Here is a 13036-nt window from a genome sequence, read left to right on the forward strand (position 1 = left end):
TATTTTGCCTTGTAGTCAGTCGCTCAATTAGTGTTTATACTGCTACTGTACATGCTTGACCAGTAGAGGGCACTGTGCAATGCAGCATTTACATGTATTTTACGCTTCGTATAACATAAAAATCCTAGAACATAAAGGTTCTCGGAACGGATTATTTACGTTGTAGGGGCGTCTACTGTATAATTTAATTATGGATATAAACAAACAAGTAAACAACAATTAATGGCAAATGCATTCACATTTTATTTGAATAAAATGCAACCAACACTTCACGTTGAAGTAACAGGAGGTTAACATTTTTGCTCTCATTTTCAATATTCAATAAATTTTCAATGAAAGTACAGTCAGTGCAGTAAGAGCTGATGTTACTTTGCGCTGCTGCTGCAGCAGGAAGAGTGCAAGAGGTGCCTGGATGGTCGGCTTTGTGTGAAATCCCATGGTGCCTCAGTAGTTGGTTCGACAGATTTGTCGTGTTGCCGTGGTATTTTACTTGACCTTTACATATCCTACAAACAGTGGGCGACTTATTTAGAACATCTCCCTCTTTGCAAAAGTCAAAGTGTTTCTACACACTGGACCGCAATGGTGCTTAATTATTTGTCACTTGCCAGCTTGTCCTCTGCCATCCACCATGCTACATTTTGTTGTCTGCTGGCACGAGGCAATGACATCACAGACAGGCAGACTGATTCGAGTAACGTCTGTTATCATTAAAAGTGCTAAAAAAAACCCACACGCATCCAATGCTTTATTTCCCAGTATCGATGCAATCGATTGATTACCTTTTAAACGATGTTCGATCGATATATGTGGTCCAGAATGGCAACTTGCCGAACACAGATTGATGTACTTGGATCATAGGAATATAAATCGATACACCGACGTGGGAGATTAATCATTACACCCGTACTAGCTAATAGGATGCTAACAAGGAAGGACTTTGCCAGCACAAAAATACTAGTGAAAGCGAATGGAGCTGCAACAGAGGCGGGACAATGGCTGCATGAAAGGGAATTCCACAGGAGTGTGAAGCTTAACATCAGACACACTAATCCCAGGGAGGAAAACACAGACATGCCAGTCCCTTTTAATAATATCATTATTCATAATAATACAATTGGAAATCCTATCCAGTCTGACTGGTGTGTGTCCCACTTAGTCTTTGAGCATGAACTGATGAAGCCTGCTCGGATGAGAGACGAAATGTCTTCTAAAACAATGTGAACCATCCAGTTGCGATCGATTGAATGCCCTGAGAATACAGTGACCTAGATGAATGGAAATAATCACAGGGATATTAAGAGTTTACATTTGACACAGACGACCATCTGTGTGTAAATGTCACTTAAAGGAAGAAGGGGGGAAGTCCACGCAGCCACAGGAAGCTTTGGCCAAGCACTTAAATTGCTGCAGTCAGGCACCTCCTCCCTCTCAATAAGGCTGCTGCTCCCTTCAGGGAAACCATCTTTCATCATGTCGAAGACACCACGTCTTGGAGTATAAACTTGTTGTTTGGAAATTGAGTTACCAGGACTGTTATGGAATACTGGAGGCAGTGTGCCCTGTGGCTGATTGGCTGCAAGGTGCTGCCGGTCAACCATCGTGTCACTGCGGACTCTGCGCAGGTGTTTGATCTGGCGCAAATGCTGCGCGACGGCGTGCTGCTGTGTCAGCTGCTCAACAACCTGAGAGCTCGCAGCATTGACCTGAAGGAGATCAACTTCAGGCCGCAGATGTCTCAGGTACCACCAGGACTCCACAACACACTTAGAACTTCTAGTTGTACTATCTAATGAGATCCAAAATGAGAACTGTATCATAAATGGTACAAAATTATATAAATTAATAATAATAAATACAGATAAAATAATATAAAATACAATAAAAATCATAATGCTTTTGTTTTAATTGGAAATGTCAGCAGTAAAAGCAATACTTCTACTTACTTACTGAGTAAATCAATAATAGTAGCAAGTTAATAACAAACATCTTGGTAACAATACTTTTGCACCGGTGGGCTAATAATAATAAAAAAAAGATTAATAGTCTATCAAAAATATCTTCTAATAAGGCAACAGAAACGTGATATGTAGTTCTACAATATGATGCAGTTATACACTGCACTTGCATTTGTATGAATATTGAATATGAATATTTGTATTAGTTAATTTGTATTGTATTATTATTAAATATTTGATATATAATAATACAATAAATACAATATATTTTATATATTTACTGTTATAAATATAATAAACATTGTTAAGTCAAAACCTCCCTTATATCGCACTTCATTAGTTTAGGTTAGATTTTTTGTGTGCTGAAACATGTGCACAAAAAAACCCTGTTGTTAATTTAACAAAGTCATCGTTTCCTCCTTGAGATCAGCATCATCCAAAACCAACAGATAAAATGAGCTCTAGATGTGATTCAGACTCTAAAGTAAAAAAAAAAAAAAAGTTCTAAAAATGTCATATTGCAATTGACCCCTCTGTGCTAGTTTGTCCCGCAGCCTCTTGAGGGACCTTGATAAAATCCTGCTTTTGATCCACCCGTTACGAGGGAGCTCTTAATCTGTACTACAAGCAGCCTTTCACTTCACTTCATTCTACGTTGTTTACAATTTATATAAACTCACAAATGAGGAAACCATAAGGAAATGCCGTTGTGCTGTTTTTCCAACTGTTTATTATAACCATAAGACACAACAGTAAGGATTTTAGTGCATCCCCCATGTAGAATAGACAATAAAAGTGCTGAATAGTCAAAGAGCCTGCAGCCGTAGGCTGTGCACACTGGTGAAAAGCATGTGTCCTAGTTGGCCTCCATTTTAAAAGTGCTCCTTTCATGGTGCCCTGCTGACCCACTATCATCTTCCTTCATGGAAACACGGTCACACAGCGCAAGCAGTGTTGTGCGATTAAGAACATGTCCTTCAAGTGCTGCTTTCATCATGCTACATATGCTGCAAACAAGATGTATGGGCCAAAATGGTGCATTTGGTCACAGGCAACCACAATACATCTCCCATTTCAATGCTTGCTGCTCACTCCAAAATTGTTTAAAAAATCACAATGTGCTTTGTTGTTAGAGGAAAATTATGCACAGTAGATCCCCTCGAATGATGAAAATCTGTGAGTAATTGATGTGCCCATAAAAATGTCTGTTTTTAACACACGGCTCACTCCTCTCCCCCCTCCAAACGTCCTGCTAGCTTGATGTTGCCCTTCTCCTCTGATATGGGTCAATATTTACAATGAAAGTGACCGTTGGGCTTATTAGATTAGATTGAGCTCCAGAACCTCTTCTCTCTTCAATTGCCATTGTTCACAACACATTCCAGGTTTAAGCATGAAATACGCCTCACACACGTTGCCATGTTGTGTTTTAATTAGGGCGTTAACAGAGGTAACTAATTTATTTCATTGATTACGTTAATTTTTTTGCGTAATTAACGCATACGTCTTATGGCAAGCGACATCTCACTGTTATGACGACAGACGACAACACAGGGTAGTTCACCACAGATTCTGACGCTCTTTTATAACATTAATCTAACCTGAACTCATCAACTGCGGTGCAATTCCAGCAACATATATGGATTTCCAACTCACAACTGCGTCTTGTCCCTTCGTGGTTGGAACAACACTTCCTTATTGTCACTACACGACCGTGAAATGCATTCAGGGACACTTCAAACATCACAACAATGTTTTTATTATGCGTCTAAATAAACAGAAAGACAATAACAATAACTGGATATTCTTATCACTCACTTTGTAACTCTAAATGCGGAAGTACAATTTTCTGCATTTAAGTATGCTCGGAAATCCCTGAAAATACACTCGAAATGTGAATTCAACTTAAATCACGTGGTGTCTTTGAACGCAACCCCACATTGCTCATAATAACAGGTTATATTGTTATCACTCACTTCATAACTCTTAATTCGGATGTACAATTTGCTACATTGAAATATGCTGGAACATACACTGAAAACAAGTAAATTTACCTTAAATTAGGTGATGTCTTTGAATGCAAAATTGCTCATAATAACATGGTTTAAATAAAGTGTGATCCTAATGAGGAGAAGCGGCATAGAAAATGGATAGATGGATTCAAATGTTCTGCTACTATTAAAGAAAGTAGTGTTAGGTAAATAGATATTTTAAGACGTGTGGTATCTTTTAGCTTGATTAAAATTTTCAGTTAATTTGGACCTGTTAATACATGCAAATATATATAATACATTTATCTTGCTTTCAATAAAATACAGTAAAAATGGGCATATTTCAGACATCATTTCAAATGTTGATTAATCATGATTAATTCATTTAAAACCCATGATTAATCTGATTAAACATTTTAATCATTTTACAGTTACTAGTTTTAATGCAGGGCCGCACGGTGGTCTAGTGGTTAGCATGTTGGCCAACACAGTAACAGTCTGGAGATCGGGAAGACTTGGGTTCAATTCTCCCTTGGGCATTTCTGTGTGGAGTTTGCATGTTCTCCCCGTGTGTGTGTGAGTTTTCTCCGGGTACTCCGGTTTCCTCCCACATTCCAAAAACATGCATGTTAGGTTAATTGGTGACTCTAAATTGTCCACCAGTCCAGGGTGTACCCCGCCTGTCGCCCGAAGTCAGCTGGGATAGGCTCCAGCATGCTCCTGCCACCCTAAAGAAGAGAAGTGGCATAGAAAATGGATGGATGGATGGATAGTTTTAATGCATTCTATACATTAGTAAAGGAGACCTATAATATAATTATTCATTGCAGTTCCTGTGTTTGAAGAACATCCGCACCTTCTTGACGTGTTGCTGCAACGTGTTCGGCATGAAGAAAAGCGAGCTGTTCGAGGCCTTCGACCTGTTTGATGTGCGGGACTTTGGAAAGGTAAAGGTGATTAATAGCGCTAACACAATGTTAGTCGTTTTCAGAAGATGCACAGCGGTCCGGTTTAAAGTTCTATGCGTGCAGTTCCCTTCAAAGAAACTATTTTCTTCCAGTGGAGTGCGCTGAGGTCCAAAGAAGCTTGCAGTCTAATCTGATAATCCCACAGGGAGATATGTTGCGATAATCTCATCCAGGCAGGCTTCTTCTGGCAGGCGTGACTCTGCCATCGTCGTTGTTGTGGTGAGGAAGTCAGGGTGGTGTTGGATGAGCTCCAGCCAGCCTTGTTGACCACCGAGCAGGAGAAGAGGTTTTTCCAGAAGGGAACATGTCAAACATGTCCTCCAGGCTAATCCACTTGCAGCCTCATGTGCCAATTTACAACACTCATAGACGCACCATGGATTACACCACCGCATAAACACATAAAGACATAAAGACAGGATAAGAACCACTAAGACTATAAAACATCACAACATAACCTACTTTCATTCATACCACTTACTGACCACATTACTTCTACTACTACTACTACGACTACTACTACTACTACTAACAGCACACGACATCACTAAATAACCTACATTCATCACTTAGTAACTACATTACGACTACTACTACTACTACAGTACTACTACTATTGCTAACACTACACAGCTTCACTACATAACCCACATTCATCACTTAGTAACAACATCAATACTACTACTATTGACACTCCTACTACTACTACTACTACTGTTACAACTGCTGTTACTACTACCACCACTGGTAGTACTGCCACTACAGTACTACTATCACTACTAGCTAAGAGAGATGGGAGCAAGTCAGTGTTTTTGCAAGTCACAAGTAAGTCTCAAGTCTTTAATGTCAAGCCTCGTGTCAAGTCTCGAGTAAAGATGTGCAAGTCCAAGACAAGCCTCAAATCAAGTCCGAAGCCATAGCCTTGAAAATTTTGAGTCCTCAGAAGTCATAAGCACTTGTTTAGTGTTTACCAAATAAAATGCCATTTTAACAATGTAACAATCTATTACATTTGACAAATACACTAGGTCCCCAACTTACGAACACCCGACTAGCGAACATTCGCGGATACGAACACAAGCCGACTGGTGTATATTTTATTTTATTTTGCCTTGTAGTCGCTCAATCAGTATTTATACTGCTACTGTACCTGCTTGACCAGTAGAGGGCACTGTGACACTGCTAATGGGACCAACAGAGGCAGCGTTAGAGCTAATGGGACCAACAGAGGAAGAGTTAGGCTGGGGAGATAAAGCTAAATGGAAAGCTAAATTATACAACCCGGACAGAGCGTGTGATTAAAGTTTATGAAGAGTTAATAGGCCTGCTTAATTCTACACCACTCACAGAACACTACCTCTTTTAGAAGAGTCTAATGATGATGACAATTTGTCCTTTATTTCAATATCTCCTCCTCCAACTCCTCCACAACGGCGTATGCTCGACCACTCCTCTTCAAAGGTAAATACATTTATCATTACGTATTATTATATCACTTTTATTATTGTTTTTTTCATTAATTATCCTCGTTTAATATTACTACTGCATCCAAACTCATATTTATATACATACACATATACTGTATATGTATACACGTACATGTAGTACCTATATCATTGGTAATATTACCTTTTTCCCTACTTAAGAACAATTCGACATAAGAACGGTTGTCTGGAACCAATACAATACAATGAATGCATTTTGAATTGTTTTACTTTTGACATAAAAAAGACCAGCATGACAAGACAGTCACAAAGAAAGAGTGCTGACATAGTATTCAGCATTTATGTAATCCACACATTCGTTGTTCTTAAAACTGATTGGACCTTAATGGATGCGCTCAATGAGGCAGATTCTGTGGGGAAAATATGTTGTCTTTCTGGAAATGACATATTAACGATCAAGTTAGTTGAATACTTTAAATGGGGACACATTTTACGCAAGTGCTCAAGTATTTTCAAGTCATCAAACTAAAGAGCGATTCAAGTTGACTTTGATGTTAAAGTCCAAGTTGAGTTGAGCAAGTCTTTGATGATATTGTTAAGTCAAATTAAAAGTCATCAAAATTGAGATTCGTTTCTGACTCACATCCAAGTCGCATGACTTGATTCCAAGAAGCCACAGCCGTGTCGACACAGGAAGCTGCACACATGCAGCTCTGTTACATCTTATACCTCATCAAGCGCTTCTTCCACGCACAGATGAAACATCTTCAGCGGGTCTTACATCCAGACGTACCTGCTCCTATGTGCTGGCTACATGCAAAAATGGGGAAAATGGCAAGAGGCACATGGCCCCCACGGATTTTCAAACCTGCGGACAGCACACAAAACCCGGAGAAAGATACCGTAATTGGGAGGAATGCGTGACCCTTGCGTGTGCCACAAGTTAAAAATGGAAAAGTTAGGGGTGTAAAGTCACTTTGCGCAAGCACAGTGACTGTGCAGAACACGTACTCCACGAAAGCACGTGCTCCACGACACACACAAGCGGTGAGTACTTGCCGTATAAAAGCCCGTGCAGCAAAAGCAATTCCTCTGTGTGTCTTTGCGTCGAAAAATACATTTCTCACAGTGTACACATCAATTTATTTACATTCAATAAACTAGACAAAAATACTGCTTCCCCTTTAACTGCTACCTGTATAATAATGTGTGTGGGTGTGTTGTATGCGTGCGTGCAGGAGCCCAATTAATACATGCAATCCCTTCCACAAAACGGCACTATAACTAGCTACGACGAATGAATCCTTTGCAATAAATTCTACAGTGTTTAAATTCATATGGAAAAAAAAAATAAACATAGTATACAGGTATTAAAAGGAATACAATGATTAGAAACAACGCTGAAGGAGGGTTTAATGGCATTCACTCTCAACCATATGTTCAAATTCAAATGGGTCAAAAAATTCAAATGGGTCAAAAAATGTCTGATGTGTGACACCATGGTTTGTTTTTCCCAAGCTCCTGTTTTAAAAATGTGGTGGCCTTACGTTTCTATTGACTTGCAACTTTAAATCTTCTAAGTTACCATAAAGTTGTCTCTTTACCAAAAACAAGCATTGGATTCATGGAAGTTGGCTACAAACATAACTTCTTTCCTCACAAGTGGATTTTCTGGAATAATCAATACATTTTACATAGAAACAAGTCCATGTTCCACAAACAATGCATCGAAAACAATAGAATTTTTTCCCCCGACTTTTTTGATAAAAATGGAACATCATATGACCATAACACATTTGTTAAAAAAAATAATATTGACATTGATCCTATTGATTATGAAAGAGTAATTAAGGGAATCCCAGCCCAGCTTACACAACTATTTAATTCATTTATCCAGGGTGAACTGATGGAAGGAGTTTCTCCAAGCTTAATGAGTGGTAGAAGGAAAAGTTTGGATGGTAAATGTGAACACATAAGGAATACACTGAGTTTGGATAGAATTTGCCCACCTACAGCTCTTGTGTTCTGGAGAAACTCCTTCCCTCATATCCCATTTGAAAAGATTTGGAATGAGCGCAATAGATTTTTCATTCCATTTAAAGTTAAAGAAATACACATTAAACCACTTCTACCCTTGCAACTCACGTCTAGCCAAATTCATTGAGGGGGTTTCATCACAAGGCTCATTATGCAAAATTGAAAAGGAGTCAATAAAGCACTTTTTTTATGAATGTCCAATTTCTCAATCATTCTGGACAGAAGTTTGTATTTTACTGTTTAGATCCGTCAATACACTCATTGATATCAGAGGAAATGGTCTTGTTTCTACAATGTAACATTCATAAAAGTGTGGAGAATGCTGTGAAACGTCTTTGTTTATTAGGCAAATTCCATATTCATAAATCCAGAGTGATGTCATATAAACCAAACATTCACAGGTTTTTCTTTTGAACTAAAAATATTTTTTTAATCACTGAAGTTGATAATTAAAACCAGAAAGGCAATGAGAACCTTTCATAAATTGGAGAACATCATAAAAACAATTAATATGAAAGACAAATGATATGTTTTTTTCCACGCTATGCTGCAGAGTCGTGTCAACCAAGACAGCCCCAAAGCTTTCAGGGCCTTAAGGAACTCCAGGTGGATCTCATCCACCCCCGGGGTCCTGCCACCGGGAAGCTTTTTGACTACCTCAGCAACCTCAGCCCGAGAGATAGGAGATCCTAATGTGGAGTCTCCAGGCACTGCTTCCTCATTGGAAGATGTGTCGGTGGGATTGAGGAGGTCTTTGAAGAATTTTTTCCAACGGTCCACAACATCTTGAGTCAAGGTCAGCACAATTCCCACGATACACGGTGTTAATTGTGCACTGCTCCCCCCATCTGGTACGGCGACTGGTGGTCCAGAATCTTTTTTCTCCATGGCTTCTCTGAACTCCCCCATGTACAAGTTTTGCCTTGGCGACCACCAGAGCTGCAGACCACCAGGCCTCCTGGTACCTGTCACCTGTCTCTGGAGTCCCATGGGCCAAAAAGGCCCGATAGGACTCCTTCTTCAACTGGACGGCATCCCTCACCGCTGGTGTCCACTAACAGGTTTTTGGATTACCACCGCGACAGGCACCGACCACCGTACAGCCACAGCTTTGATCAGCTGTCTTGACAATAGAGGCACAGAACATGGCCCATACGGACTCAATGTTCACCGCCTCCCTCGAAACATGGTCGAAGCTCTCCCGGAAGTGGGAGTTGAAACTCCTTCTGACAGGGGACTCTGCCAGACATTAGCAGCAGACCCTCACAATGTGTTTGGGCCTGCTAGGTCTGACCGGCATCCTCCACCACGATTGGAGTCAACTCACCACCAAGTGTTGTCGTTTGACAGCTCCGCCCCTCTCTTCACCCCAGTGTCCAAAACATGTGTCTGACGACACGACCACGAAGTCAATCATCGAACTGCGGTCCTGGTGCCAAGTGCACACGTTGACACCCTTATGCTTGAATACGGTGTTCATTATGGACAATGTGTGACGAGCACAGAAGTCCAATAACGGAAACATCGCCGGGTTCAGATCAGAGGGGCTGTTCCTCCCAATCACGCCTTTCCAGGTCTCACTGTCACTGCCAACATGAGTGTTGAAGTCCCCCAGCAGTACGAGGGAATCCCCCGAGGGATCACTTTAAATAAATAAATAAACCTTAAAATAAAATTTTACACTTTAATTATATAACAGTGTTATATATTTTTGTAATTTTGTTTTTTTGCCATAAAAAAAATATAAGCAGTTTCAAAGAAAACATTACTTTATTCATTCATTCATTCATTTTCCATGCCGCTTTTCCCATTACTTTATTCAGTAAAAATAATTGGAGGTAACCCCCACCAAATGTCTGTATTATGTTAAATGAATTGCATAGTTTTTTTGGCATGAAATCCTGCAAAGTTTAACGAGCGATTGCCTGTTTATGACTTGGGAGTAGCATGCCTGTGTTTTATCTTTATCATCTTTAATTAAACAGTCATGATAAAGACAAGGCACAAATCCTCACATTTGCAACACAAGAATGTGTGCTTTCAAGTACAGCATGTAACTTTATTTTAGGATTTAAAACTGATTCTAGAACAGTGATGTCATGAAGTGGCTTTCATGACTTGATGCTCTTTCACCAGGTCATTGACACGCTATCCAAGCTCTCGCACACGGAAATCGCACAAGGAGTATTCAAGTAAGTCCAGGTCATCATCAGGACACCAAATGTGGCTTCAACATTGCTATCCTTCCAATCTTAACACTGACCCTCATCTGTCATCTGTAGGCCTTTTCCCATAGAGGAAAGCCTAAAGGACGAGGATATTTACAATCACCTGGAAGACCTGATTGAGTATGTATCATTATTTCACTCCCTGTCAGAACCTACATCAGAGCTCTCGCTCCATCGCTGTTTATTTGTTATTCTCTGACGACATGAAAAACCTTTGCCAAACACCTTTTTAAAAAGGAGGACCTATGTATTACAAAACATGATTATTATTGAATATTTCCGGTGTATAAGATGGTGTTTAAGCCGCACACACAAAATTTAGAGAGAAAAATAGATTTGTACTTTTATAAACCTCACCGGACTATAAGTCGCACATGTCCACATCATAAAATGGCATATAGTGTGGCTCAGGGAGCTCAGGGAGCTCATGAGCTCCCTTGTGTCCCCTCACTCTGTGTGGCATGTTGGCCACACAGTCAGGAGATCTGGGTTTGAGTCTCCGTTGGGTATCTCTGTGTGGAGTTTCTGTGCGTGGGTTTCCTCCCACATTTCCTCCCACATTCCAAAGGTTAATTGGAGACTCTAAATTGTCCATAGGTATGAATGTGAGTGTGAATGATTGTTTGTCTATATGTACCCTGTGATTGGCTGGCGACCAGTCCAGGGTGTACCCCGCCTCTCACCCGAAGTTAGCTGGGATAGGCTCCAGCATACCTGCGACCCTAGTGAGGATAAGCAGCATAGAAGATGGATAGATGGATGGACCTCCTGTGATTTGGGTTGACAAGCTCGTCATGCGTTCTCTTATAGCTCGTCATTGGCTCCTGCCAAAGACTGATTCCTGAGCGACACAGCTGAAACGATTAGAAGTAGTTCTGAAGTGCAGGCGATGTCACGAGATTACAACATGGTTATAAATTAGCCACACCGCTGTGTAAGCCGCAGGGTTCAAAGTTTAAGAAAAAAGTAGCAGCTTATACACCCGAATTTACAGTTCCCTCGCTACATCGTGGTTCACCTTTCGCGGATTGGCTTGGTTTTGCATATTTTTTTAAGTGCAATTGTGCATGTTTTTTTTTAACAGCATATGAACGCTCATTGTATTCTGCATCGTTGTGGTGTATTAGAGCGATCTCTTGGCGCTCTGTTGAATGCATCTGTTATTATAGTTACTACTGCTACCAGTAGAGGGTGTTGTATACTCATGCGAGAGAAGGCGTGCAGCTGGAGCAAAGATGTAGTCTCTCCATCTCATATCAGTATGTGTAGCTGGCTAAATATAGAGCCACAACAGTCCTGATTGGCTAAGGGAGACCCCATTGTGTTCTGCTTTCTAATTGGCGCTACACCAATCTCCTTCGTGCAGCACTTCCTGTTTCCTGTTACTAGCGATCATACATGCTGAAAGAAGGCAGAAGGTACGTTGCTGTGGGGCGCCGGAATACTGTAACTGAAACTTGGTTCATGGAGGACGATGAGGAGGAGTAAAATACTACTACAGGAGCAATATGTTTTAACAAGGATACAAAAATGCTACAGCCGAACGGCGCCAGGACGAGGTCAGAGGAGTCAAATACGCGTGAGTCACTTAATAATTTCTTGCGTCCAGCCTCGTAGGTTGATCCTTAAAATTCAAATGAAATTTGAACTTTGAGAGTGTTTAAACAAGAGAGAAATGTGAGAAAATGGATGATTTACTGTTTATTTTATTATTTGTTATTCATTATTCAATTTTACACTGGCTTGGAAATGGGAGCTCAGAACATTAGAAGAGAAACATTCTGTCATCTCATTCAAAAGAAAAGAAGAAAAACATACATTTTTAATTAGTGATTATTAGTTAAACAGAATGAATGTGAGCCCGAAGTCAGCTGGGATGGGCTTCAGCACACCCCTGCGACCCTAATGAGGATAAGCGGCATAGAAAATTTATGGATGGGTAGTTAAACAGAAAAAAATATTTTAAAAATATTTATTCATGGGGTTGATAATGAATGTTTTTGTTTGTAGCGAAAATGCTATGGAGGATGAGGATGAGCTGTACACGGTGGTGTACGGGCTGGAAGAAGTCTGCGCAGGTGGAGAGATTTATGAAGACCTTATGCGGACTGAACAGCAGGTACACACTACGAACTCTCATGCTCGCACCAGTGCCATGCTTGCTACTGTAGAAACAGGGCGCTGCCATCTTGCACTGACGTGAAGTCCAGGGTGTAGAGTACATGGTACTGTACACTACATGCTGAACATTTTATCTGTTTTATCACGTATTTATAAATGATTATCAAGTTAGGGTAAATGAGATGTGTTTTCTATGGAAAAAATATTTTCTGGGAAAAATATGCAGTGATGTGAAAAAGTGATTTGCCCCCGTCCAGATTTCTTATTTTTTTGCATGTTTGTCACACT

The 13036-nt window shown here is 40.3% G+C and overlaps 1 protein-coding gene across 5 annotated transcripts in view; it reads left to right on the forward strand.

The window, feature by feature from the left end:
• The first annotated feature begins 1133 nt into the window (after positions 1-1133).
• LOC129194948 (guanine nucleotide exchange factor VAV3-like) overlaps positions 1134-13036 on the forward strand; it is a 71184-nt gene continuing 59281 nt past the window's right edge. For 4 of the 5 annotated variants that reach the window (XR_008573833.1, XR_008573837.1, XM_054800517.1 and 1 more), the window contains exons 1-5: positions 1134-1742; positions 4780-4896; positions 10536-10591; positions 10682-10747; positions 12638-12746. Coding sequence is in view for 3 of the 5 variants with exons in the window: in XM_054800517.1 (XP_054656492.1) it covers positions 1539-1742; positions 4780-4896; positions 10536-10591; positions 10682-10747; positions 12638-12746 (552 nt within the window). In the remaining 2 variants the exon portion in view is untranslated. The remainder of the gene's footprint in view (positions 1743-4779; positions 4897-10535; positions 10592-10681; positions 10748-12637; positions 12747-13036) is intronic. The other variant, XM_054800526.1, reaches the window with a different exon arrangement.

The sequence above is a fragment of the Dunckerocampus dactyliophorus genome, chromosome 2, assembly GCF_027744805.1.
Source record: "Dunckerocampus dactyliophorus isolate RoL2022-P2 chromosome 2, RoL_Ddac_1.1, whole genome shotgun sequence".
NCBI lineage: Eukaryota > Metazoa > Chordata > Actinopteri > Syngnathiformes > Syngnathidae > Dunckerocampus > Dunckerocampus dactyliophorus.